This window comes from Jaculus jaculus, chromosome 4 (genome assembly GCF_020740685.1).
Source record: "Jaculus jaculus isolate mJacJac1 chromosome 4, mJacJac1.mat.Y.cur, whole genome shotgun sequence".
In the NCBI taxonomy this organism is placed as follows: domain Eukaryota; kingdom Metazoa; phylum Chordata; class Mammalia; order Rodentia; family Dipodidae; genus Jaculus; species Jaculus jaculus.
The window spans coordinates 128,965,378-128,993,102 of record NC_059105.1 but is presented as its reverse complement, the minus strand read 5'-3'; the positions used below and the strand labels follow the sequence as shown (position 1 = coordinate 128,993,102).

Here is a 27,725-nt window from a genome sequence, read left to right as displayed (position 1 = left end):
AAATTTGTGACCTGGAGTTAGGTCATTGGTTAAGTATTTACCTAAGTATTTATTTAGATTTTTCATTTATTTTAAATCACCCCAGTTCTCTCAAAGAAAGTGTTTACTCTACTTAAGAGGTGCTAGATTATTGAAGGATTGCAGTGTTATCCTCATCTGCTAAACTGGTGGTTTGGTTGGGGTACTGGGTTTGATCCCCAGTCTTCTCCTTAGGAAAAACAATCACTGTCAAAAAGGCAAGCCCACAGTTTTCATGCATTAATAGTCAAATAAAAAGTCAATTACTCCTTAAATGCATACCGTTTCAGGAAGTAAAGGAGTAGTTGTTTGTGCATTAATATTGTAGTTATTTTAGTATGAATTGAGTGGGCAAGAAGTTACCCACTTCTGACCCCTTTTTGGCCAAGAAGCTTTTAGGTGACCTCCTATGTACAATATATAAAATGGATATATAAGTTAACAGAAGGATTGACAAATAGAACGGAAGGATGTCTAAACGCATAGGACTATTTCTAAACTCTATTACCTTCCATTCCTTTATATTATACAAGTGTCACCTAAGTTCATAAGGCCAGGACCATTTGTGAAATGTTCCCAAAAAGTTCAGTTACAAAAAAGGAATCATTTCAATAAATCATGCTGCAAAAAGACAACAGGAAAAGAATGAATCTACATAACTTCCGTAGTACCTAAGAACTGACTTAGTCATGGATGCAGTTGAGTAAAGTAAGTAGCAGAGAGCATCTATAGTCCTGGATCATGGCAAGAATATTACATGTACAATACGTGAACAACATTTATAGCTCAATAAAGCTTCCAAATAAAATTGATCAGGATACTTGGAAAGATACTTTATATGAGAAGATATATAAATGGTCAGAAAACACATAAAATGTGCTCAAAATTTGTAGTTTTAAAGTAAATACTACAATGAGATACTATTGTACAAATCAGAATGGTTAAAATGTAAAGGATTGGCAATATTAAATGTTGGGGAGCAAGTATAGGAATGGCCAGAATTATTGTACATTTATTAGTGGAAATATAAAATGTTATAGCCACATTCAAAAAATATTTGCCAATATTTTATAAACTGAACATATACTTACTTGCTTTATGGCCCAGTGATTCTATATCAAAGGAGAAATGAAATACGTCCATAGAAGGACTCAGTCCAGAATGATTATGGTAACCACATTCATGGTGACCAGAAATGAGAAGCAGCCTCAGCAGGAAGATAGTCTTGTGAATTATGCAGTCTTGCCATGGAGTACTCCTTAGCAGTGACAAAGAATTACTGATCCACTCATGAATACAGATAAATCTCAAAGCAGTGATGAAAGGTGAGATACATATTGTATGATTGCGTGTACATGACATTCAAGAAGAGGAAAACCTCAATCTTAAGATGAGACTCAGAATGTCAAAATACTGGCAAAAGGAACAAAGGACTTTTTGGAGAGATAAAGCCTATACCACAATGCCCTCTGCCACTCCAGCCACAATGAATCCATTTCTTTACTGGAAAAGCTGAGTATCTGTAGTTTTACGAGACACTTCTAACTTGTCCGGCAGGAGATTTCAATGTACATTAAGAGCTTAGAAACTCATTAAAAGTCTTAGAATCTCTAAATTTCTACCAACAAGCAAGAATTTTATTACATTTTACAAAGAACTATCAAATAAGCATATTTCAGGTAGATTTCTTTGTCTATATAGAAATTTATAATATATCCAGAAATAATGCTACTGTTTTATACTAGGTAAAAGGTTTCTCAGAGCACTAAAGGAAACACTTTTCTTTGGCTAAACTTGTTTGCTGGCTTGATGAGGAATGCATAAGGACACTTAAAACTTTTACCTGGCTGCCAACAGATAGCAGCCCAAGCCAGTGCTCACGCCAGTGAGGAGCATCACAGCTCACTGGTACAGGGCTCTTTCTGGGTAAAGGGTGCTAAAGGTAGGGCTAGTGAATTATCCTGCCTAACTGTTATGTACGTCAAATCATTTGCAGTAAAATGATATAGTATACAAATTACATAAAATGGTGGTTATGCCAGGTGTAGTGATGCATGCCTTTAATCCCAGCACTTGGGAACCTTAGGTAGGAGATTGCTGTGGGTTTGTGGATACCCTGAAACATAGTGAATTCCAGGTCACTGTGGACATTGAAACCCTTCTCCCCTAAAACGATGACTATTTTGACAAAAACTAAGTATTTTTTCACTGTAGATCTAAAACTTGAATGCTTTTTTTTTTTTTTTTTTTAAAGGAAGTTAGTAGCCATGTGTGCTGGCATTTGCCTTTAATCCCAGCATTTGGGAAGCTTAGGAGGATCACAGTGTGCCAGAGGCCAGTGTGGAGTAGAGTGAGTTCTAGGTTAGCCCTAGGCTAGAATGAGACCCTGCCTGAAAACAATAAAAAAGGTTTGATTCAGAAAGATTGTTGCTGCTGTCTAAATAAACCCATCTGCAAAATAATGTGTTACTATCCACTCAGATAACCCAGTGATGTAAAAAATACATGTTTTGACAGAAAACACTTCCTTTATATCTGATTGTAACGCTTCAGCCAGAGGAACCAGTGTAAACATACAGAATGTATATGGTAAGAGTCTCTATTGGGTCACAGATGTCAGTGGGAACTTCAGTGCATTTCATTCCACTCTTAGCATTAAGAAAGAAATCTCCTGCTCACCACCATCCTGTTCTGTAATATCTGGCACTGCTGCTTTGATTTTATCAGCTATGTAGGAGACTTTCTGTTTTCTGTCCATTCTCTTTTATCAAAGCTATACAGCCTTAGCTTTTAGGAAAAAAAAAAAAAAAAGACAACTATTTTTTTATTCATAGGGTATATTCTAATATAACATTAAGAAAAGCAAAACAGAGCTGGAGAGTTTGCTTAGTGATTAAAGTACTTGTGTGCAAAGCCTAAGGACCCAGGTTGTTAGTACCCATGTAAGCCAGATGTACAAGATGGTACGTGCTTTTGGAGTTCATTTGCAGTGGCTAGAGGCCTTGGCATTGCCTCTTCCACTCTCTGCTTCTCTCTCTCTCTCTCTCTCTCAAATAAATAAATAAATAAATATTTTTAAAGCTTTTTTTTTTTTTTTAAGAGAAAACCAAACCCAGAGCAGCCATCCTCCCTCTCTGACCTGTGCTGCTCCGCTGTGCAACAGTCTAGTCAGCGTGTCCTCTCTTTGCACCTTTCTCTGTGTTGCAGGCAACCCCATGGTTCTCTCAGTGTCCACTCTGTCCATGAGCTCCGTCTGCATCACTTGTTTTGCTACAACCTTTCGGAAATTGACCTGCTGGTATGGAGTAATAACATATAATGAACACTTTTCATATTTCTTTTAAAAATTACATTCCTTACCAGATTGTTTAAAATCTTGAACTTGCCAATGAAAAAAATCAAGAAGAAAACAATAGACACTGTAGAAAAAATACAGTAGTTGGCAAGATCTAGACCCTTTCTCATTAACAGGTCAAGACCAATTAAAATTACTTTAACTGTTAGAGACACTCATGAAACTGTTTCTACAGAAAACCTGCTTACAATGAAAATGGTATTTTTTATGGAAAATTGTCACATTTAAAAATTGCATGTAAATTCATTATTAACCTTTGCTGTGAGTGGATCCAGTCTGTCTTTGTAGTTTAAATTCCTATTAATTAAAATCACATATTTCTATCATGGATGTAGGCTAATTAATGTGAACGTATAAAAGGAGCTTATGATGTTGCTTATTTTTTGTGTAGATAGTTTAACCTTTGAGCAGATGAGTTCATGTCATCTAGCACTATGTACTAATATGAGAGGTTAACTTCAACAGCAAGCTTGTCAGCTGTTCGATTTCTTTTGCACACCACGGAGCTGTCTGGGGAATGACTGACTCAATAACCTTGAGAGTAGACTTTAGGCAGATTCTAGAACCCACAAGTGGGAGATTGAAAGCCATAGTTCAGATGCCTGAGTGAAGTGTTTATGAACTACCTTCATGTTTACAGAAGCTGAAGGTGCCATCACCTTTTGCATGAGTTACACAGAGAGCAGGGGACAGGGACCAGCACAAGGGGAAGTAAGGCAGTAGCCAGTGCCAAAGTAGAGAACAAATTATGATGGCTGGACCAGGGTTTTAATTTATAGTCTCTCAATTTTTAGCTTCTGTGTCAAGTGTGTCTGTTCATTCCCTTTAAAATAAGCTGGTGTTCTATGGGTGGATTAGAGTTGCCATAACACACTTCTTCACTCCCATCTCCTGTGAGATGGGAGAACCATTGCCTTCAGCAGCCTGTAGACAGGATGTGTTTCCTAATCACTTAGATGGTACTTTTCACCCACCCTTCTCAAGCTTCTGTGCAAATTAGATCTGTTGAACTCTTCCACGAAAGCCATTTTGGCCATAAATGCAAGTCATTTATTTACCTCATTAGTTTGAAATATAGGGTTCCCCAAGTTGGTATACAGTGTTTCAGCTACTTGAAACAGTGGCTTTGCAGTCATAGTGAAATGTGCTCAAGTGATTCTTTGAAAATTTCTTTCCTAAATCTTTATTGAGACATAACTGCTTAATTTAAATATTTGAGTTGTATGATGTGATGTTTTGATATACACACATTATAAAATGCCACAAGTTAACATGTCTATCACATTAGTGTATTGAAAAGACAGTATCTATTTCCTAAATAAATGTCAAGTATTAAATACAGTGTAACTAGCTATCTTCACCATGCCCTACAGTAGATTCCTGTAACTAATTCATCTTATAACAAAGTCTGTATGCTTTCCTGCTAACTCCAACTCCCTGGGTGTGATATTCCACTCTCCAGTTGATGCTTTTAAATTCCACATATAAGAGTGATATGAAGCATTTATCTATCTTAACATTCACTTAATATATGGGAAAATAAAAGAGAGAATTTCTTTTTAAAGACTGGATGATATTCCAGGCACACCTCATCTCCATGGATACAGTTTCCCTATTTTTGCTACTATAAGTAATACTGCACTAAGCAGTAGTGGTACAGAGATCTCTCAAATGGGATTTCATTTCTTCTGTATATTCAGAAGGGGGATTGCTGGACTATATAGTATTTCTATTTTTAGTTAAGATGCTACTTTTTTTTTTTTTTTTTTAGAGCTTCCTATCTGCTAAGTGTTTTGGGTACCAGTTTTTGCCCTGGGGACCTCTCCTATTGCCAGAATCTGACATAATAGTTTCATCCTGCATGAGACTTCCTGGACGAGATGATGTCCTTGGATCTGCTACCAATGGCCAGAGGTTTAGACTGCACTGCCAGGAGTTATTCTTGTGGCCAGAGGTATAGGCTACTCTGCCAAGGGTACTTCTGGTTAAGAAAATGAAACCGGGTTATGGAAATATTCTGTAAGGAAATTTAAAATGCAAAGGGTAAAGTGTGATGAATCCATTTAATCAATTGTGAACATAGGAAGACTTTCTTATTTACAAAGATAAAATAAATATAAAAACCACCCCTGGGAAGCTCCAATATCAGATAAGACACTACCTTAATATATGTCATTTTCAAGAAAAGAAGCTACTTAAATAAGGTAATTTTAATTTTCCACTTGAAACTTCCATAGTTTTACAAAATGAAAATATGTCTAGAGTCCTACATATCAAATCAAAACTGCTTCTAATAAAAATTTTATATTCCACTCCATCATATACAAAAAATAAACAAGAAGACAAGTTCATACAATTATCTGAAGAAAGCTTAAGAAAGTGTTTTATAAACAACAAAAGTCCATGTAAAGATTACTGTTTCCAACAATACATTTACCTGTGGATTTGCTGGGGAAGCTCAGAGTTACAGTGAATTAAGGGACCAACTGTTACTATGTGACTTGCAGGCATCTTTGACCTTCCACTCAGAACTTGAGCCATCCCTCTGCCAGGTAAGGCACTGGGGAAGTGAACAACTCATTGTACACATGTGTCTGCAAGGTTAAGATCTGGATATAGACACCTTGATAAGGAGGATCATGTAATAAAAATGATGAGCTGGGTCTTCCAGTGGTGCTGTGTTCTGCCTCTTACAATGTTTTTATTTTAGTATTGAGCATTATCTCACCTCAAAAAAAATTATTCAAGTATGGTTCTCTTCAGTGAATTTTTGACATTAAATTCGAGAGGGGGATTGGGGATGTAGCAAAGTGGTAGAGTGCATGCCGAGCAGCCATGGGGCCCTGGGTTTAACCACAAGACCAAACCAAACCAAACCAAGAAAAGATAAGAGACCTCAGTAGGAGGCATAAACAGCCTCCAATAATTCAATGATGGGTCTGACCTAAATGACTGTGTGACCACAGGAACCTCTGAACTGTTAGAAAGTGGCTTACACTGTACATGCCATCATCTTCATTGGCAAGTACACCAAAGGATTTGCTTTTTTGTCTATTCTTTTGACAAAAATTCCTATCACAGTATTTTAGGACTTCAAAAGGAAAGCACAATTTACTGGGTACATTATGCACAAAAAAATCTCTTAGGAAAAAAAAAACTCATTTTTCTTTCACAATAAGACTTTTTTTTTCCAGTGTAAGTTTCACTTCTAAGTTAATGAAGTCCTGAAAAATTAAAGATAATTTAGAATACTTAACTTGGAATAGTGAAGTTTAGAAACATGTTATTGGCACCTGTATACCTTTTCTGGTCCAGTGACTTTTGTGCCCCCAAAGAACAAGTGTGGCCTTCATTCATTAGGCTTGTGAGCAGCTGCAGTGATCCACATGCACAGGAACAAGGAATCCCTGGTCACTCCTAACAAAAGGTTGGGACTCCAGAGGCAGAACTTGGGGCCATGTGGTGGTAGTACTGCACTCAGATGATTCGTTCCCCTGCGCAACCGTCCTGTACATGCATTATTCAGTTGACCTGAGCATAGGCTACTTTCAGTTATACTCTGCAACCTTTTCAGGTTTAAATTTTATGGCACAGAAAAATCTGTAAACTTTGGAAATTAAAATTAAGATAAGTACAGTTTCACCACAGATGGTGAAACTATATTGTCTGCTAGCCTTATTGTATTTTATACTATAAATATATTATTAAATACATTTAAAATAGAGAAAAAGTCATTAATAGTTAAATAATGATATGCTTTAAAATATGTATGTCATACTATCTCTACAACCAAGCTTATCACACTGTTAGCAGAAATTAAGGTATTAAGAATATATATGGGGGCTGGAGAGATGGCTTAGCGGTTAAGCGCTTGCCTGTGAAGCCTAAGGACCCTGGTTTGAGGCTCGGTTCCCCAGGTCCCACGTTAGCCAGATGCACAAGGGGGCGCACGCGTCTGGAGTTCGTTTGCAGAGGCTGGAAGCCCTGGCGCGCCCATTCTCTCTCTCTCTTCCTCTATCTGTCTTTCTCTCTGTGTCTGTCGCTCTCAAAAAAAAAATAAAATTTTTTTTAAAAAAAGAATATATATGGTATTGTTAAAGTGTTTTGCCTCATCATTAAAATGGTCTAATCAAAAGAGATAAAAATATTTTAATGGAGGCTTATAGGCAAAAAAATTTTATATTCTTTGCATAAAAATGGTTTTATAATAATATCTGGTGAATTTGGCAAGCCAAATATTGTGAGGGATAATTAGGATTTTACACCAGAAAATAATAGTATTGGTTTTTCAATGGCTTATATTTCTATTAAGTTTATGAAATTGAAAACGACAAAAAAGGGTGAAAATCTTAAATTAGTACAGATTAAGCAGTAACCATTACTGCAAGGAAATACTGTGTCAAGGAAGTGGTTCTTGTTTTGTTGAGAAAGGGATAAAAATATAAAAGTCAATAAAACTGTTGAAATATGTGTTAGTGATTACTAAGATCAACATCCAATGGATTTTTATTAAACATGAACCTTTGTTCTGCTTTCTGCAATACGTAAATAGTGCTGACAACTGGTTTGTGAGAGACTCTGCAATAAAATGTAATTGTATCATAAGAGAAAGGTGACAATCAGGAGATCATGAAAAAATTACATATTCTCACTGGTAGTTAATTAGCCATGCAAACCCTCCTCAAACAGATATTCTCTTCTATTAGGAATGATTACTATGCAGGCCTACAGATGTCAATACCACAGTCATTCAAATACTTTTTTTCCTACTAATTGAAGGTTGTAAAGCTCTGGTGCCAAGGTTTTGCTTCCAAAGAGCTAATTTATGACTAGAAAGATATTTTCTGTCTTCAGTTGCAGCAGCTACAAACTTTAGCAAATCAGAGCCATCTGTGCACTGATACTTGCCTCACCATTCATCGAACAGCCTATCAGTCACATTAGTGTGCGCCCTGCATTCTTGGCTCATGAGCCCTTGTGGTGATCCAGAGTTCATAATAAATATTAAAAATGAACAGCGCCCTAACCCCAACTTGTACCCTCATAAGAAAAATTTCCCTCCATGTTTTAATTAAATAATTTTCCATACAAGGATAGTCTCAAAAAGATAGACATTTAGTTTTCGGTGCAGCAATGTTGCTACAAACAAATTTACACCATCCTCTTAAAAACATGTGGCTTTAAGGACTAATCACTTTTTAAAGTTGATGTGGGGGGGGGGGTTGTTGAATGATGGCATAATAAAGAAGGTATAGTACCTTTTAATATGTCCAGCCCCTAAAAGCAATTATTTTTTTTTGGGGGGGGGTTGAGGTAGGGTCTCACTCTAGCTCAGGCTGACCTGGAATTTACTATGTAGTCTCAGGGTGGCCTCGAACTCACGGCGATCCTCCTACCTCTGCCTCCCAAGTACTGGGATTAAAGGTGTGTACCACCACACATGGCCCTAAAAGTAATCATGTAGACTTAACTATCAATTTATATGACCAGTACCTTAAGAATATTATTCAGGCTTATATTTACATGGCCAACCTGGCAAGCAAAACCACAGAGCAATCAATAAAATGCAAAGAAAATAAGTAAATAATGGTTCTTCAGAATCCAGACAGAGTGGCCCTTAGCATACTCTGGCCATAGTGCAGATGTCTTTATCAGCATGCACAGGTACTCTAAGGAAGAAAGTTAAAAGAACTTTCAATATGGTTCCTTAGTGCAGTGTTAACGGAAATAATATACCCGGGTGTGGTGGTACACACCTTTAATTCCAGCACTCGGGAACCAGAGGTAGGAGGGTCACTGAGTTTGAGGCCAGCCTGGGACTATAAAGTGAATCACAGGTCAGCCTGGGCTATAGTGAGACCCTACCTCAAAAAACCAAAAATAAAATTATCATTAAAATTAAAAGCAAGAAGCCAAGGTAGGAGATTCATTTTGAAACCTAAAACAGGTTCACAACAAAACGTTCACAGAAAACAATCACAGAAGCCCAGGGATCATGTTAAGTTTGTAAAAGGTTTTGTTTTTATTATGTGTGGTGAACTTCACTGTGTGAACATATTGCATATTGGTTATAGTCCCACCAGTTTCTCTCTGTCTCTGAGCCCCATTGCACTGAGGATTCACTGGCATCATGAATATACCAGTCAGTTACTTACTTTCTGATTGCCCGGAGCATGCACACTAACACTCATTCCTTTCGTGGAAAATTCCAGTGGTCCTAAAGGCATTCCACCTGGATTTAGAATGTTTTTGAGCTTCTGATAGTTTGGCTTTTCATCATAAGCTAGGTTATGGACACATACCATAAACTGGGCTACTTCATCTGTGAAGATTAAATTATTTTACATGTCATTCATAATTGTCAAAATTTTTCAAAATTTCAATAACCTTAAAAATCTGTTATCTCTTCTTTAACACCCCCACACATATCCTGACTAAAAAGTGAATAATAAAAATCATTTTTAAATGATAGTCACAAATGATGGAAATATAATTTAACAAAATGAGGTAAATAGGTAATATTTCTACTTACCTGTGTTAATATGTTTACAATTAACTAGTCTTTTAGGAGGAAGCACCTTTTAATAATTATAGTTACTGGTTTGATTTATGAGGTACGGCTACTAAGGACTACACAAGAATACAATAGTCAAATAGGATACTTCACAAACTTGATTTTTAACTATTAACCTTTCAATGTTCAGTTAAAAACAAATATTATAAGCCTGACATACAAGGGGAAAAAATTCCAAATTCTACATAAGGCTTTCATTTTACAATTATAACAATGCAACTGGATTTCATGTTTTTAGCTATTACTGACTAAAATGCAGGAAGCCTCCATAATTCCTTCCTACCTAGCAGCCCAGGGCATTCATACCCTTCTTGGTTTAGGTTCAGTGAGATGAGAAGTTTTCATCTTCTGTTTTCTCTCTAATGTGAAAGCATGCTTCACTCGAACTGCATAGTAACCTTTCTTCCCTCAAAACAATTATAGATCATCAGCTTTTATTTATTTATTTTTCAGTGCTGGAGACTGAACACAGGGTCTCATGTGTGCTAAGTATACATTCTACCAATGAGATACACCACCCCTCAACCTATCAGTTTTCAAATAAAGTAATAATAATAACCAAGACTACAGAGGTGCATGAAAATGTTTGTTTTGCCTTTTTCTCAAGCTAAAATTGGGATAGACTAATAATACTTTTTTTTTGTTTCAAAAACTATCTTCATAGTAAGCCATTTGTAATTGAGTTTATGTTTAAGATTATATTAGCTCTATAACCTCCAGGAATACTAGACCCTGCATGCCCTAGAAACAGAACTCTACCAAATGTCATAAACACTAGCACAGACCCAGACAAATAATCAGGATGAGAATGAGGAGTCAGGTGTGCCTCATCTAGATTTGTTTCATAAGATTCAAATTTCAACTTATCTCTAATGACAAAAACATCACAGAGCAATCAGGAGCATCTGGACTTTATTTTCTAATCTTAAACTGACCAGTTACCTTTGTGTGGAAGGGACCTGAAGGCAAAAGAAGATATGCAGCTGGTAAGGGAAATGATACCCACTGCCACCTCTTTCTTTCTGCCCCACTGAGTAAAACATATTCTATATGACTTGGGTGAAAATGCCAAGAAGAAGGTTTGTCCAAAAGGAATACTGTTACTTTTTTTCTTCTTGTTGTTTTGTTTTACCAAATATTTAATTGTAGTTACAAGACAACAAATTTCAGCTCATCTCCCCAAATGCTCCTTTCTCCTGTTTGTTCTCTAGCAGGACAGAGTATTGTGCACAGAAAACAAGAGGACTCACATGGGCACTCCATGGGACTTATGAAAAGGAAGTGGAGCAAAGCTGGCTTGTTCCTCTTTCATTTAGCAAATGAAAATCTGGGCCTCTGTTTATGGGTGGGCTGTGAATATTAGCTCAAGTATGACTTACCTCTATGGTTCAACTCACAAATGAACACTGACATTATGTAAACCTAACTGGACTATCAGTGTATACATATCCTGCAGTCAGCTAAGGCTAACCTTGAGATTGTCCACTGTAAACAGAGATTCATTCTGCTAAACTACTTCAGCAGGGGGTGGAGGGGGTGCTGGAGGAGAGATGGCTGGATCAAGTCTTAAGTTAGTACTGAATGAGTCATACATACATACACAAGTGACAAATATGGGTAATTCCAAGCAGAAATACTATTAATCTTGATAATGAGGTCAAAGACTTTTGAAAAGTTCCATATGACCTTGAAAGAGAAGACCATTTCAGATATATATCTATAAAGCCCAAGATCAGATACCTTTCTAATCAAAACCATTTTGGCAGCCTGGCCAGTACAGTTTAAGCTATAAAGGCATTCAAACGTTAACCATTTGTCTCTTTTAATTATTGACTCAAATTAGTCTTTGTGGAAGAAAAAGACCAACAAAATCTTTAACACTAAAAATACCACATTCTGCTAAATAACCTATACATGATTCTCAAAATATAAATGTATAAACAAAAACAATAGAAAAGCTACCAGTAAGCTGGGAGTGGTGGTGCACACTTTTAATCCCAGCACTCAAGAGGCAGAGATAGGTGGATTGCTGTGAGTTTGAGGCTACCCTGATATTCCAAGTCAACCATGGGTACAGAGCATGACCCTATCTTTAAGCCCCCCCCCCCAAAAAAAGCTACCAGCAGAACCCAGAATTCTACCTCTTCTGTTCTAATATCAAAAGTTAGGTATTTTCTTCTCTGGCAAACTATCTGTAACCCTGCATAACTTCCTTCCACCCTACGGGAACAGCAGTGGAGGGTTTAAACACAAATTCTAAGAGTGACTGGTGACCTGTAAATAGTACCATAAAACAGAGGTTATCATTGACTTACGACAACTGCTTCCAGGAGCCCACCTAAGCACTGACTGGGGGAGCTCATCCAATAGACTGAAACAAAACAGAGAACACACAGTGAATGCCTTCAACCCTGTGTTTACTCTTTAAGTCAGAAAAAGATGACTATCTGGGGTTGGCGAGATGGCTTTGTGGTTAAGATGCTTGCCTGAGAGTCTGAGGACCCATGTTCAACTCTTTAGATCCCATGTAAGCCAGATGCACAAGGTGATGCAAGTGCACAAGATCACACATGCACACAAGGTGTCACATGTGTCTGGAGTCCTATTGCAGTGACTGGAGGCCCTGATGCACCAATATTCTCATTTTAAAAAAATTACAAAAAAAATGACTATTTGTATTGATGGAACACCAAAATTGTAAATTTTCTCCCCCCCCCCCACAATGTAATAGATGGGAAGATTAAATAAAAGGGAGGTGGATCACCTAGTTCAATTGGCCAGTTTTATAATTTTAATAACCTACAAGTTAAGTAATATAGAAGTACTGCATGCATGATTTAACTCAAACTTTGTACATGTAGGAAGAACGTAGAAGTAGGGATGTGTCTCCTTATAAAGGACAATACAAAAAAATTCAAAACTGTATCTGGATTGTAAGGTTCTTTTGCCATGTATTTACCATTGGAGAGGAATATGGCATTTAATTATTTATATGCATTTATTCCCCTTAAGTGGTGCTGAGACTGAAGGATTATGAATTCAAGTCCACTCTGGGCTACACAGTCAGACACTATCTAGAAATAAATAAACAAACTGAATTTGAAGATTGATTTATACAGTTAAGTCATGCCTCTCTGTAGACTTTCATTGCAACTTGTTTTACTTAAAACTTTGATGCCTTTCTATTGTGTGTGTGTGCATGCACATGCACATACACAAGTGTTTGTCCCTTGCCTCTGTAACTGCAAGATCCTATGACATTCTATCAGCAGATAACTGCTACTGAGCCTATCATGGTATATAATAACCAGCTACTCTGAGCGATATCCAACTGACGTTTTCCTTAGGCTTGATTCGTAAAGCAGTAAGAGACTCTTATAAATCATACCTGTTTCTTACACCAACAGACTTTAGGTGATAAAAATTGAATGCACAATATTAAAAATGTTTATGTGGCTGCAAGATTATTTCATATAAATAATTATGTAAAACTTTTATTTCAACTTTAAGAAACAGAACATACTCCCTCTGAGAAAGAAATGTGAGATCTGTTGGTCTCACCTAAAACATACTATCCCTATTTGTCCCACTTCACATTGTTGCTCTGCATGGTGAACATCAGTCAAACAAAGCTCAAACTACTTCCATACCTCAGTACAATACTAATTTGGAATAGTCTTCCTTGCAAACACTACCACTTAGAATCTAAGCTCTGGAAAACATTCTGTGAAGGAAAATAATATTTCACTTTATATTTTGCATTGTAATTGAAGTAGAGGTGATTTTATAGATGTTGTATTAGTAAACTTTACATCTGTTACTTTATTTGGAGTTTTTAAATTTAGGAAGTTAGCTTTTTTTTTTTTTTTTTTTTTTTTTCTTGGCATGGTAGCTGAACGGCAATCTGTTCTGGGATATGCACTTCTGTTCATGCAACCCTCAGACCCGCTTCTTGAAGGGATAGAATATTTGAAAATTCCTACTTTGTTTTAGCAGTCTGGACAGCCACAGGGTCCTTCAGGTTCTGTTCCCAGGGCAACATTCCACATAACCACCGCAGCATGCAGTAACCAAGGATCTCAACATCGCTTCTTCTGGATGGGGCTATAAGAGTAAGCATTAAGGGAGAATGTGAGGTGGGAGGAAAACAAGTTCTTGAGAAAGTAATCTTTGAGTGAGCTACTCCTGATGAAATGTGAAAAAGGCAAACGGGTAGAGTGTTGTGTTTGTTCAGCTGGAGTAAAACTTAGACGCCAGCCAGGCCTTTGGCCTCAGCCCCCAGACAGGCAATGACTTGTTGCTGTTGAAAGTAAGGGTCAGTTTCCTCACCTCTTCCAACTTCATCTTTCCTTAGTCTGGCCTGTCATATGAACTTGATCCCCATGGCCTCTGACATGATCCAGACAACCCATAACCTGGTACCAACACTTTCTCAAAGAGCCAAGCAGTAAAACAAAGAAATAAATGTCTGCAGCTAAATTGCTAACATATGTTCCAGGAAGTCCATGGGGTCTGCCTTGGTCATGCAGAGACCCTCAGTGCAGACTAAACACTGATGGCCTTTCCTGTTCAGCTCGCACGAGTGGTTGCATCAGAAGTCAGAAGCATATGACAAAACTGCCATCTAGTGTGCAGTCTTAAAACCAGGTCTGAGAAATCTTCAGTTACATGAAACTATGAAGGGTACACAGCTCTAAAACATTACACATATTATCTTTAAATATAAGCAGCCTATCTAAAATTCTAGTCCTGTGCCCTAAGTGGAAAATCCCAGGCAATAATAGTACAAGGGGATAGGGAAAAGCAGGACAATTGTGGTAAGTTTTGAAGCCAAATAAAGGGTTTTAAAATTTAATATAAGATGGATTTTTTTTGTTTGTTTTTGTTTTTGTTTTTCGAGGTAGGGTCTCGCTGTAGCCCAGGCTGACCTGGAATTCACTATGGAGTCTCAGGGTGGCCTCGAACTCACAATCCTCCCACTTCTGCCTCCCGAGTGCTGGGATTAAAGGCGTGCGCCACCACGCCCGGCTGATAAGATGGATTTTTATAAAACACACATTACAAGAACATATTTAGACTCCATAAGTGTCATTTATACAAAATAATTAAATTCTATAGACTAACTGTATTATAATTTTATATATTCTAAAAGTGCTCTATGTCAACAGATGAACAATGAAACCTAAGAAACAAATGAAATGCAACTGATAATTTCAACAAGTCAGTGAATTAATGATTAAAATATGTAAATACTCACAAAATTAACTCATTTTATAACCAATTCACATTGTAATAAAATAAGCTTGTATTTAAATTTACTCCACTACTCAGATACTCATCAGTGCAGGAATATATAATCTCCTAAGGGCAATATGTGGCTATTAAACTTGCTATAAACAGGTATCCAATTTATGGTCTTTCATCAAATGAACTCTGGGAAGTCAGTCAATGAACTTAGTTTTTAATTTACAAAGTTATCCACTAAGAACAATACTGTTACCACATTGCAACTACTTGGGGTTACCAAACCTAAGTTATCCTAGAAGTAGAATACAAGATTATCTCTTACACATACTCTATCTTAACTAATGTTCAAAGATTAGATTATTAAAGGCTCTTCAATCCAGAAGGCTGGTCTAATGGGTGACATTTATTTTTATTTTATTTTTTTAAATAATTTTTTGTTTATTTTTATTTATTTATTTGAGAGCGACAGAGAAAGAGGGAGAGAGAGAGAGAATGGGGACACCAGGGCCTCCAGCTACTGCAAACACACTCCAGATGCCTGTGCGCCCTTGTGCATCTGACTAACATGGGTCCTGGGGAATCAAGCCTTGAACCAGGGTCCTTAGGCTTCACAGGCAAGTGCTTAACCACTAAGCCATCTCTCCAGCCCACATTTATTTTTTTTTTTGTGTAAGCTTCAACAATATCCTAATGTAAGACTTGGCTCTAGTATTAAAATAAAAACACAATGTATGCCATGCTGTTCTGAAGTGATTTCTTCAGTAATAAATCTCCCATGAATAATGGAATGACTCCATTTGTACAGATGTATTCACAAATCTCAGATCCATTATGGCAATTCCCAATTACCACCACTTAAAAAAATTCACATCCTCTAATTTTCAAAAAATGATAGTCTGGCACCTGTTTGGATGACACAGGCTACACACAAGAGGGCCCTTGAGAAAAAACAGTAAGAATTAATATGTATTGAACCTTCCCAGTGACTTCCTCCCACCCCCCAACTGAGGGATTAATTGATATGAAGCAGTAAGTAATGACAAGTCATTTAGATTTCTGAAGCCAATATTTCATAAACTGGTCTTCAGTTAAAACAGCCCTTTGAGAGTTGAGTTTACTTTATGATTACACTTTGGTCTTACCTAATTGAAATATATATTATAACACGTTTTAGTCTCTTATTTTCTTTTACTGTATATATGCATTAGTAAGTCTAGCTGAGTAAACACTGTACCACTAAGTCCTGCAAAAAAATACTTACAGTTTTTAAAAGTATGACAGTCAACCTTTCCTACGATTAGAGAGAAAGATAAAAGCACTGAAAATGTTTCTAGGGGCTAGGTACATGGCAGAGCCGGCAAGAGCGTCTTACCAACACAAGCTGGAGGGTCTTAGAGAGCCTGAATTCCATTCCACAGAACCTACATAGACATCCCACAAATATCATTAACACTAGTCTTATGGAGTGGGTGGAAGGGACTGAAGAATCAGTGAGGCTGACTGACAAAAAAAAAAAACAAAAAAAAAAACAGCAGCAGCTTGGGTGATAGGCTCCATCTCAGACATTTGTGAATGACAGTGGAGGGAGGACACAGACAGATGTTCACCTTTGGCTTTCACCTCTGCACCTGCATAGACTGTGTACATTCATACATCATACTGCACACCACACACATAAAGACCCCCCAAATGCTTCTGATACATATCTCTTTCTGAAATTCCCTCCCTAAGGAAAACAAAAAGCTTGACTTGTTTTGGGCAAGTTTCAATGATTATGTCTAGTTTTCCTCTACTGCATAGACAGGAGTAATTCTAATTCTATTAATTAAGATACATTACTCTGTAAGACAGTATTAGAATCAGTGTGCACCATTTATAGGCAGAACTACTAATAACTAACTAGAAGATCTCTTTGGAAAAAGAAGTGTAATTCAGTGGCAGAGCCACATGCCTAACATGCACTGGGTTCCATCCCCAGCACTAAAATAAAATATATTAATTAAAAATTTTTAGTATGAAAGTTGCTTGTTCCATTACACAATTTTAAAACCAATTTAAAAATGCTAATTTAAGAAGGGAATGGAAAAAGCCTTAAACAAGAAATCCATGTAGTAAAGAATACATGCTTAGCTCTTAAATTCATATCATTTCATGTAGTATTTGGATGAAAAACATTATTCATTATTTACTCTCTGAAATCATATATTTGCATGATTTACCATAATATATATGATTTTTCAGTTATATTTGTTTTATTATCATTAACTAAGTCTTCCTACAAATGCCCAAAAATTCAAACTTTCACTTACTGTTTGGAAATGCAGCAAAATTATATCAGCAAGATTTTTTCCTCTAAACTTTAAATTAGTTTCCAGATATCATTTAGCATCTAATTTTATTGTGCTTACTAATATGGATCCAGGTAAATTACTCTTCTGAATATGCTCTCAATTGTTCAGCATTTTAAAATGATCAAGGACTCTCAAGAATAAAAACAATTTCAAGCAGGCACAGGTGGGGACTGGAATTGTATTTCAGAACAAGTAGAGACCTGAAATAGCTGACATCAGAATATAGAATTAAAAATTTAAAATAAGGAGGGTTGGAGAGATGTCTGTGTACTTGCTTGCAAAGTGTGCCTGCCTGGGTTCAATTTCCCAGTACCTGCATAAAAACAGATGTACAAAGTGGTACATTCACTTTAGGTTCATTTCCAATAGTAAAAGCCCCTAGTGCACTCTCTTCTTACAAATAAATGAAATATATATCTTTAAATCTTTATTTATTTGACCAAGAGAGTAAGAAAGAGGGAGAGAAGAGAGAGAGTGAGAGAAAGAGAAAGAACACATGGGTGTCCCAGGGCCTTCTACCACTGCAATCAAACCTAGACGCATACACCACTTTGTGTGTCTGTCTTAACATGGATACTGGGGAACAGACCTGGGCTGTCAGGCTTTGCAAAAAAGTATCTTTAACTGCTGTACCATCTCTGAAAAAAAGTTAAATAATGGGTGCGATTTATAGAGAACTGCTATTTTACTGGAAACTCTATTTGCTTAATTATTATTTTAATTGTTTGAATAGCAAACATTATTAACCATACTGACAATAAAAAAGCAGCTTGGAAAGATTTAATAACTCCCTTAGTATCAAGAAGCAAAAATTGACAGTGCTCAAAACTGAAGCTCACATCTTCTGGAATGACAAAGCCCATGCTCAATCTTCCAACTGTTTGCCTCCACCATTACTTTCAAAATTATCCAATCGACATGTTTTACTACCTTTATGTTAAACAAGTTTCTATATGAAGCAGGTATTCTAATACACTAAAAAACTTAATAAAACACAAAAATGCTTTGCAATAGATAAATGAGTAGCAGATTCTGAGGACTAGACTCAATCTCTGACAAAACTCTCCATGTAACCATCCTTGGGAAACTTTCTTTCAAGTCACTTTATTATGATAAAGACGTTCTTTGGTTAAAAATACTTATTTATGACTTGTTAATGGTCTCCCTAATCTAGTAAAAAAGTAACAGTAAAGTCACATTACAGACATGATCTTTATTCTACAAATAAAGCAGAATAAAATTAACTGAACCCAACTCACGAAAGGTATTAGAAGAGAAAAAAAGGAAAATTTGTTACTTCTAACATAGATCTGAGTATTGCCTGCAAGTGTGTATTCTGTTTAATATATATATATTTTAATTATTTATTTATTTATTTTAGAGCAACAGACACAGAGAGAAAGACAGATAGAGGGAGAGAGAGAGAATGGGCATGCCAGGGCTTCCAGCCTCTGCAAACTAACTCCAGACATGTGCGCCCCCTTGTGCATCTGGCTAACGTGGGACCTAGGGAACCGAGCCTCGAACCGAGGTCCTTAGGCTTCACAGGCAAGCGCTTAACCGCTAAGCCATCTCTCCAGCCCTAATATATTTTTTAATATTACAAAGTATTTGGTAAGAAAGAGTAAGTATCAGAAATCAGAAGAAAGTGGATAACCCCTAAACACAATGTTCATGTAACAAAGTCCATACTGATTAGCCACAGGAAGAATGTCTAGGTCTTAGTTTTCAACTGGTGACATATACAACTGAATATTCTGTTGACTGAAATGTATAAACAGCTAGAAAATGTTATGCTCATCAGTTATGTTTTCAATGTGAAATGTTTAAATGAGCCTGAGTACTAGAGCTAGGATGCTATCTGACAGGCTTTTGGGAAGTGAATAGGTACTGAGGGCTTTACCCTAATCAATGAACTAATCTTTTGATGAATTTATAATATAATATAATTATTGGAAGGTGGTGAAATTAGGAAGCACGTCCTAGCTGGAGGAAGTAGAACACCAAGAGCACGTCCTCGGAAGGCTGTATCTTCTTGTCATTACTTCCTATACTCTTGCTCTGTTTCCTGTCTGTCATATGCCTCTCCTACCATGACGTTTTACTACATAAATATCTAGAATCAATGAAACCAAAGACTATTTACTGGTACTTCTGAAACTGTCAGCAAAAAGAAGTCTTTCCTCACTTACATGTTAGAAAAATGAGACACTAGGCTTAACGTTTTATTTTATGACACAGTATAGTCTACTTTCCAAATATTCTCTTTGAAATTATAGCAAATGCTATTTTATTCCTAAGACTTTACATCACTGTCACAAAATGCTAGGAAATAAACAACTTTCAGGGGGGAAAACTTGTTTTAGCTTTACTACTCTCTACATTCTATATCCTAGGTATGTGGGTAGAGTTTTCTCCTTTTTTCCCCCCTTTTTCTTTATCTTGTAAAACACTAGTATGTAGAAATTAATAAAAGTTATTCAACAGAGACAATAGAGAAAAGACACTTTACATTTGGGTATTATATATACTTATCCAAATATTTCATCTAAAAGTAAAGATATAGCAACACTTTAAAAGTCATATGTAGGGCTGGAGAGATGGCTTAGCGGTTAAGCGCTTGCCTGTGAAGCCTAAGGACCCTGGTTTGAGGCTCGGTTCCCCAGGTCCCATATTAGCCAGATGCAGAGGGGGCGGACGTGTCTGGAGTTCGTTTGCAGAGGCTGGAAGCCCTGGCGCGCCCATTCTCAATCTCTCCCTCTATCCGTCTTTCTCTCTATGTCTGTCGCACTCAAATAAATAAATAATTTAAAAGTCATATGTAAACATAAAATATGGTTATATACCACATAGAAACAATGTCCTTCATTATCATTTGTGCATTAGCCAAAAGCTATCTTATATATACAGCATCCAAACATACATTAAAAAGAAATTAATAGTACCATTTTTAACTACTAGTGAAATACAGAACATATCTATATTTGAAAGTTTACCCTAATATCTTTTGTCTTTTTAAAAATATTTTAAAATATTATGTATTTATTTAGAGAGAAAGAGAATAGAATGGGCATGCCAGGGCCTAAAGCCACTGCAAATGAACTCCAGACACATGCATACCCTTGTGCATCTGGCTTACGTGGGACCTGGGGAATTGAACTGAGATCCTTTGGCTTTGCAGGCAAATGCCTTAACCACTAAACCATCTTTTCCCTAATATCTTACAACAGAAAAATGACTTCCATTTTTGAATTACTATTTTAGAAGACAAGCATTGTGTATATCATGTCATTTCCCCAAGTTTGGCAACATAAAAACGTATTCTCAATTTACTTCACATATATTTTATAAGTTGGAATGGTGCAATGAAATGAAACCACATGGGAAATAATATAAGACTTGGATTTCATATTATGTAGCAATTGGTGAAATTAAAAAAGAATGTAATAAATTTTTCCTGGACACTGAATATATTACATAAGCCAATGGACATTTAAAATGCAATTTAGATGTTATATTTTATGCTCATCAATGATGTCAAATTAAAACAGGTATTATACACTCAATGCCCAGGTTTGGAGTATTTAAAGAAGCTCAATATGTTAAATGCAGTATATCTCTAGAGAAATTAGGTATTGATTGCATGCCTTGGTGAGTAGAAAAATCTACAAAAATCTATATCATAGATTGATCCAAATATTGCTTCTTAACATTACTAAAAATGTAACACACTTTAAAAGAGTGTATTTGACACATATGTAATTCTCTTTAATTACCTGGCAGTAAAAACAAAAACATGTCAGTGTTTATATGTGCTAGTTTTTAAGAAGAGTAAAATACTAATAGTAAAATAAATAAGCCCAACATACACTACTCTTAATTTTATACTAAATGAAACAATTCTGTCACATAGGAAAAAACTTTAAGTTACAAAAGAGAATTGAGTATGGATTAACTGCATTGTTTAAAAAACAATGTGTGTGAGTTCTAGGAAGAGCTATATTTCTGTCCATCCATTCCTATGTATGTTTATGTATAGTTTTTTCTTTGAAATAAGCTAACAGCTAAAATGGTCTCTTCTTTCTTTCCTTTTATATGAAGTTGAAATGAAAATGCTTAGCCAAGAGAGCTTAATGGCACTTAGATAAGCTCCTTCATTACAACAGAACAGTAAGCTCCACTGTCAGTACAGCAGGCCCTGGAAGAAGCCAGACTAGCTGAGCAGGGTAAGTACCACCCTCACCTGACAGACAGAGACCCTGCCACAAGGAAGATGCTTCAGTAACTGTAGGTTCTCTTTCAAAGTGACTGTATATGTAAATATGTATGTATGTGTTGTTTGTGTATTCATTTATTTATTTAGTATTCTTTCCTCAGTATTCATTTGACTTAATAGCTGAACCAGTACAGAAAATATTTTTCTGACATTAAAATAGAGTGACTGCACCAAGAATTCACATGAATATTCATGAATATGACTTTTCTGCACTTACCTAGAAGTTTACAAACCTATTTATTCTGGTTTCTAAATGTGACTAAATGATTATTTCACCTCTGACAAAATCCTAAAGTGAAATGTTTTATTTTTGAAAATTGTGTATACAATATTAGGAATAAAAAGCATTCAAACATTTGAGGATACCAAATCTTCCATTTGTTACACCAGACTAAAGCCCCATATTAAAATGTCAATAAATACACATATGTATATCTACATATATATGTATCTACATATAAATACAGATAGGGCTACAAGTTTAAAGTAGCTCATAAACAAAAGGCATGAAAGCAATCTATTTTTTTTTAAGTATTGGGCAACATACAATGCATAAGATTTCATAGCAGTGAACAAACTACTTCATGTGGGCTTTTACTGACTGCTTCCTCTAGGATGATGCATCACCCTCCCATGGGCGTCTTGACTCCAGTCCTTTTGCCAGAGACCTAGCGTGGCAAAATCTACCCAATTAATCAATATGTATTATGTTGTAAAGAAGAATAAAGTTTAGTACAGTACAAAAATAAGTTTAAAACTTTCTTGAAATAACACAATGAAAGTATTTGAAAGTCGAAAATTAACTAACTAGGACATTTGGAATTACTACTGCCAATACTTTGATCAAACCAACACATACTTGACTTCTACAATTACAATGGTTTCTTAATTTATTACTCCAAACTAGACCAAATCAGTATTAGAGCCACCAAATCAAGTAAGTGGCACAACCATAAGCATCAGTAACAAAACTGGACCAATGCTTAAAAATCTATATGATGAATTTCTAGTTATACCATCAGGGGAACTGTACTTTCAGGTTTCTGTAAATTCTCTAAGATATCTCAAAAAATGACAATGAAATTCAATAGGAGTGAAAGAACTTTAACTCAACAGAAACCAACACTATCAACAAGCACTTGAGTTTAACACATCCTAATTAGTCAGAGCTTACTCTTATTTTAAATATCCACCTATTTATTAGCAGTGTGAATGGTCAGAAGTGATAGTAGCTTATTTATAAAACAATACTTGAAAAAGACATAAAGAATTCTTTTAGATGGTTCCAGAGTTTTTTGTTTTTTTTTTAAAGTTAATTTTCATTTCAGAAAATGTAGCTCCAGAGTCTTCATCACGGGAGGAAGGTATATAATGGACATACTGGTTTCATTTTTTCTATGGCCTACTTTAAACTACTGTGCGTTTTAGTTTCTCTGCAAAATGATCAAAACCCTCTACATTACATGGTCAATGGCCCTTTTAATAGAAAAGACAATAATATAAAGTTTTTGTACCAACTCAAACTCATTAGAATGTTATCAGTTTAGGTTCAACAACTACTAGGAAATGGAAATGTCTTCTTGAGTTTTCAGTAAAGATATATCTCTTTCAAAGCTGTTGAAAAATTCTTTGTAATACCATGTTTGACAATAAGTTTATAAAAAATAAAATTTTCTAAGTCAAGGTTTTTAATAATGACCATTTTTTCCCTAGCACAACATTAGAATTGACTTTTTTGTCTTGCTGACAGAGCAACTAAGAAAGTACAGTTGCATTGACCATATTGATTGAGAACAAAGCAACCATCAGAGGGATTCAGCACCATATATTTTCAATATTGACCTCCTACTTCCTTTTCCATGGCTTTCTGGGTCGGCTATTGGATTTGGACTGCAGAGTAATAAACAGCTAAGGTTTAATTAATGGTAAATGAATACAAGACATAGGTTATGACTTTAACTAATTAGGGAATTGTTGAATTAAGTCTGCCCTGGAATGCAAGGCAGTACAATCAATATCCAATAAAAGGACTATGTATGTAATTTACCTGCAAATGTGTTTCCAATACCATCAAAGTGAGTTTAAATAAGTAAGATATATGAAAGGTGACTGAGAAAGATTTCCACAAGTTAACACTTTAAAGTTTCACAAGAAGAACCTTTGGAAAGATGGCAACTTTTAAAGCTGTGATAAGGATACAATAAAAACAAGAAACATCCTTCATATATATATATGTATATATATACCTTTCACAAGTATGAACCTTACTTTACCACAAAAAATAATGGGTCAAATGACCATGGAGTGGTGTTTACTTGTCACCCTATTATTCCTACTTTGCTGAACAGTCTATATCTAGTGCACTGTTACACATGTGTCCACTGCTGTTACACAGGATCCACACTCCATATCTAGTGCACTGTTACACGTGTGTCCACTGCTGTTACAGAGGATCCATACTCCATATCTAGTGCACTGTTACACATGTGTCCACTGGTGTTACAGAGGATCCATACTCCATATCTAGAGCACTGTTACACGTGTATCCACTGCTGTTACAGAGGATCCACACTCCATATCTAGTGCACTGTTACACATGTGTCCACTGGTGTTACAGAGGATCCATACTCCATATCTAGTGCTCTGTTACACGTGTGTCCACTGGTGTTACATAGGATCCACACTCCATATCTAGTGCACTGTGACACATGTGTCCATTGCTGTTACAGAGGATCCATACTCCATATCTAGTGCACTGTTACACATGTGTCCACTGGTGTTACAGAGGATCCACACTCCTTATCTAGTGCACTGTTACACATGTGTCCACTGCTGTTACAGAGGATCCATACTGCATATTTAGTGCACTGTTACACATGTGTCCACTATGTTACACAGGATCCACACTCCATATCTAGTGCACTGTTACACATGTGTCCACTGCTGTTACAGAGGATCCACACTCCATATCTAGTGCACTGTTACACGTGTGTCCACTGCTGTTACAGAGGATCCACACTCCATATCTGGTGCACTGTTACACATGTGTCCACTGCTGTTACAGAGGATCCATACTGCATATTTAGTGCACTGTTACACATGTGTCCATTATGTTACACAGGATCCACACTCCATATCTAGTGCACTGTTACACGTGTGTCCACTGCTGTTACAGAGGATCCATACTCCATATCTAGTGCACTGTTACACATGTGTCCACTGCTGTTGCAGAGGATGCACACTCAATATCTAGTGCACTGTTACACATGTGTCCACTGCTGTTACAGAGGGTGCACATTCCATATCTAGTGCACTGTTACACATGTGTCCACAGGTGTTAAAGAGGATCCACACTCCATATCTAGTGCACTGTTACACATGTGTCCACTGCTGTTACAGAGGATCCACATTCCATATCTAGTGCACTGTTACACATGTGTCCTCTGGTGTAACATAGGATACACACTCCATAATTAGTGCACTGTCACACATGTGTCCACTGCTGTTACAGAGGATCCACATTCCATATCTAGTGCTTTGTTACACATGTGTCCACTGGGGTAACACAGGATCCACACTCCATATCTAGTGCACTGTTACACATGTGTCCACTGCAGTTACAGAGGATCCATACTGCAAATTTAGTGCACTGTTACACACGTGTCCAATGCTGTTACAGAGGATGCACACTCCATATCTAGTGCACTGTTACACGTGTGTCCACTGCTGTTACAGAGGATCCACACTCCATATCTAGTGCACTGTTACACATGTGTCCACTGCTGTTACAGAGGATCCACACTCCATATCTAGTGCACTGTTACACGTGTGTCCACTGCTGTTACAGAGGTTCCACACTCCATATCTAGTGCACTGTTACACATGTGTCCACTGCTGTTACAGAGGATGCACACTCCATATCTAGTGCACTGTTACACATGTGTCTACTGGTGTCACAGAGGATCCACACTCCATATCTAGTGCTCTGTTACACATGTGTCCACTGCTGTTACAGAGGATCCACATTCCATATCTAGTGCACTGTTACGCATGTGTCCACTGCTGTTACAGAGGATGTACACTCCATATCTAGTGCACTGTTACACATGTGTCCACTGCTGTTACAGAGGATCCACACTCCATATCTAGTGCTCTGTTACACATGTGTCCACTGGTGTTACAGAGGATCCACACTCCATATCTAGTGCACTGTTACACGTGTGTCCACTGCTGCTACACAGGATCCACACTCCATATCTAGTGCACTGTTACACATTGTCCACTGGTGTTACAGAGGATGCACACTCAATATCTAGTGCACTGTTACACATGTGTCCACTGGTGTTACAGAGGAATCACACTCCATATCTACTGCACTGTTACACGTGTGTCCACTGCTGTTACAGAGGATCCACACTCCATATCTAGTGCACTGTTACACATGTGTCCACTGCTGTTACAGAGGATACACACTCCATATCTAGTGCACTGTTACACATGTGTCTACTGCTGTTACAGATGATCCATACTCCATATCTAGTGCAGTTACACGTGTGTCCACTGGTGTTACAGAGGATCCATACTCCATATCTAGTGCACTGTTACACATGTGTCCACTGCTGTTACAGAGGGTGCACACTCCATATCTACTGCACTGTTACACATGTGTCCACTGCTGTTACACAGGATCCACATTCCATATCTAGTGCACTGTTACACATTGTCCACAGGTGTTACAGGGGTGCACACTCCATATCTACTGCACTGTTACACATGTGTCTACTGTTGTTACACAGGATCCACATTCCATATCTAGTGCACTGTTACACATTGTCCACAGGTGTTACAGGGTGTGCACACTCCATATCTAGTGCTCTGTTACACATGTGTCCACTGCTGTTACAGAGGATGCACACTCCATATCTAGTGCACGATTACCAGTGTGTCCACTGCTGTTACAGAGGATCCACACTCCATATCTAGTGCACTGTTACACGTGTGTCCACTGCTGTTACATAGGATCCACACTCCATATCCAGTGCACTGTTACACATGTGTCACTGGTGTTACATAGGATCCACACTCCATATCTAGTGCACTGTTACATATGTGTCCACTGGTGTTACAGAGGATCCACACTCCATATCTAGTGCACTGTTACACATTGTCCACTGGTGTTACAGAGGATCCACACTCCATATCTAGTGCACTGTTACACATTGTCCACTGGTGTTACAGAGGATCCACACTCCATATCTAGTGCACTGTTACACATTGTCCACTGGTGTTACAGAGGATCCACACTCCATATCTAGTGCACTGTTACACATTGTCCACTGGTGTTACAGAGGATCCACACTCCATATCTAGTACACTGTTACACATTCTCCACTGTTGTTACAGAGGATCCACACTCCATATCTAGTGCACTGTTACACATGTGTCCACTGCTGTTACAGAGGATCCACACTCTATATCTAGTGCATTGTTACACATGTGTCCACTGCTGTTACATAGGATCCATACTCCATATCTAGTGTACTGTACACATGTGTCCACTGCTGTTACATAGGATCCACACTCCATATCTAGTGCACTGTCACACGTGTCCACTGCTGTTACAGAGGATCCACACTCCATATCTAGTGCATTGTTACACAGGTGTCCACTGGTGTTACAGAGGATCCACACTCCATATCTAGTGCTCTGTTACACATGTGTCCACTGCTGTTACAGAGGATCCACACTCCATATCTAGTGCACTGTTAATATGTGTTCACTGCTGTTACAGTGGATCCACACTCCATATCTAGTGCTCTGTTACACATGTGTCCACTGCTGTTACAGAGGATGCACACTCCATATCTAGTGCACTGTTACACTTGTGTCCACTGCTGTTACAGA

The 27,725-nt window shown here is 37.2% G+C and overlaps 1 protein-coding gene across 5 annotated transcripts in view; it reads right to left on the bottom strand.

Annotated features, from left to right (window-relative positions):
* Vrk2 (VRK serine/threonine kinase 2) overlaps nt 1-27,725 on the bottom strand; it is a 129,413-nt gene that overhangs the window by 3,682 nt on the left and 98,006 nt on the right. For 3 of the 5 annotated variants that reach the window (XM_045147088.1, XM_045147087.1, XM_045147089.1), the window contains 4 exons: nt 13,931-14,051; nt 12,263-12,318; nt 9,529-9,695; nt 3,158-3,313 (listed from right to left, as the gene is read on the bottom strand). In XM_045147088.1, coding sequence (XP_045003023.1) covers nt 3,158-3,313; nt 9,529-9,695; nt 12,263-12,318; nt 13,931-14,051 — 500 coding nt within the window. The remainder of the gene's footprint in view (nt 1-3,157; nt 3,314-9,528; nt 9,696-12,262; nt 12,319-13,930; nt 14,052-27,725) is intronic. The other 2 variants (XM_004668970.2, XM_045147090.1) reach the window with 2 other exon arrangements.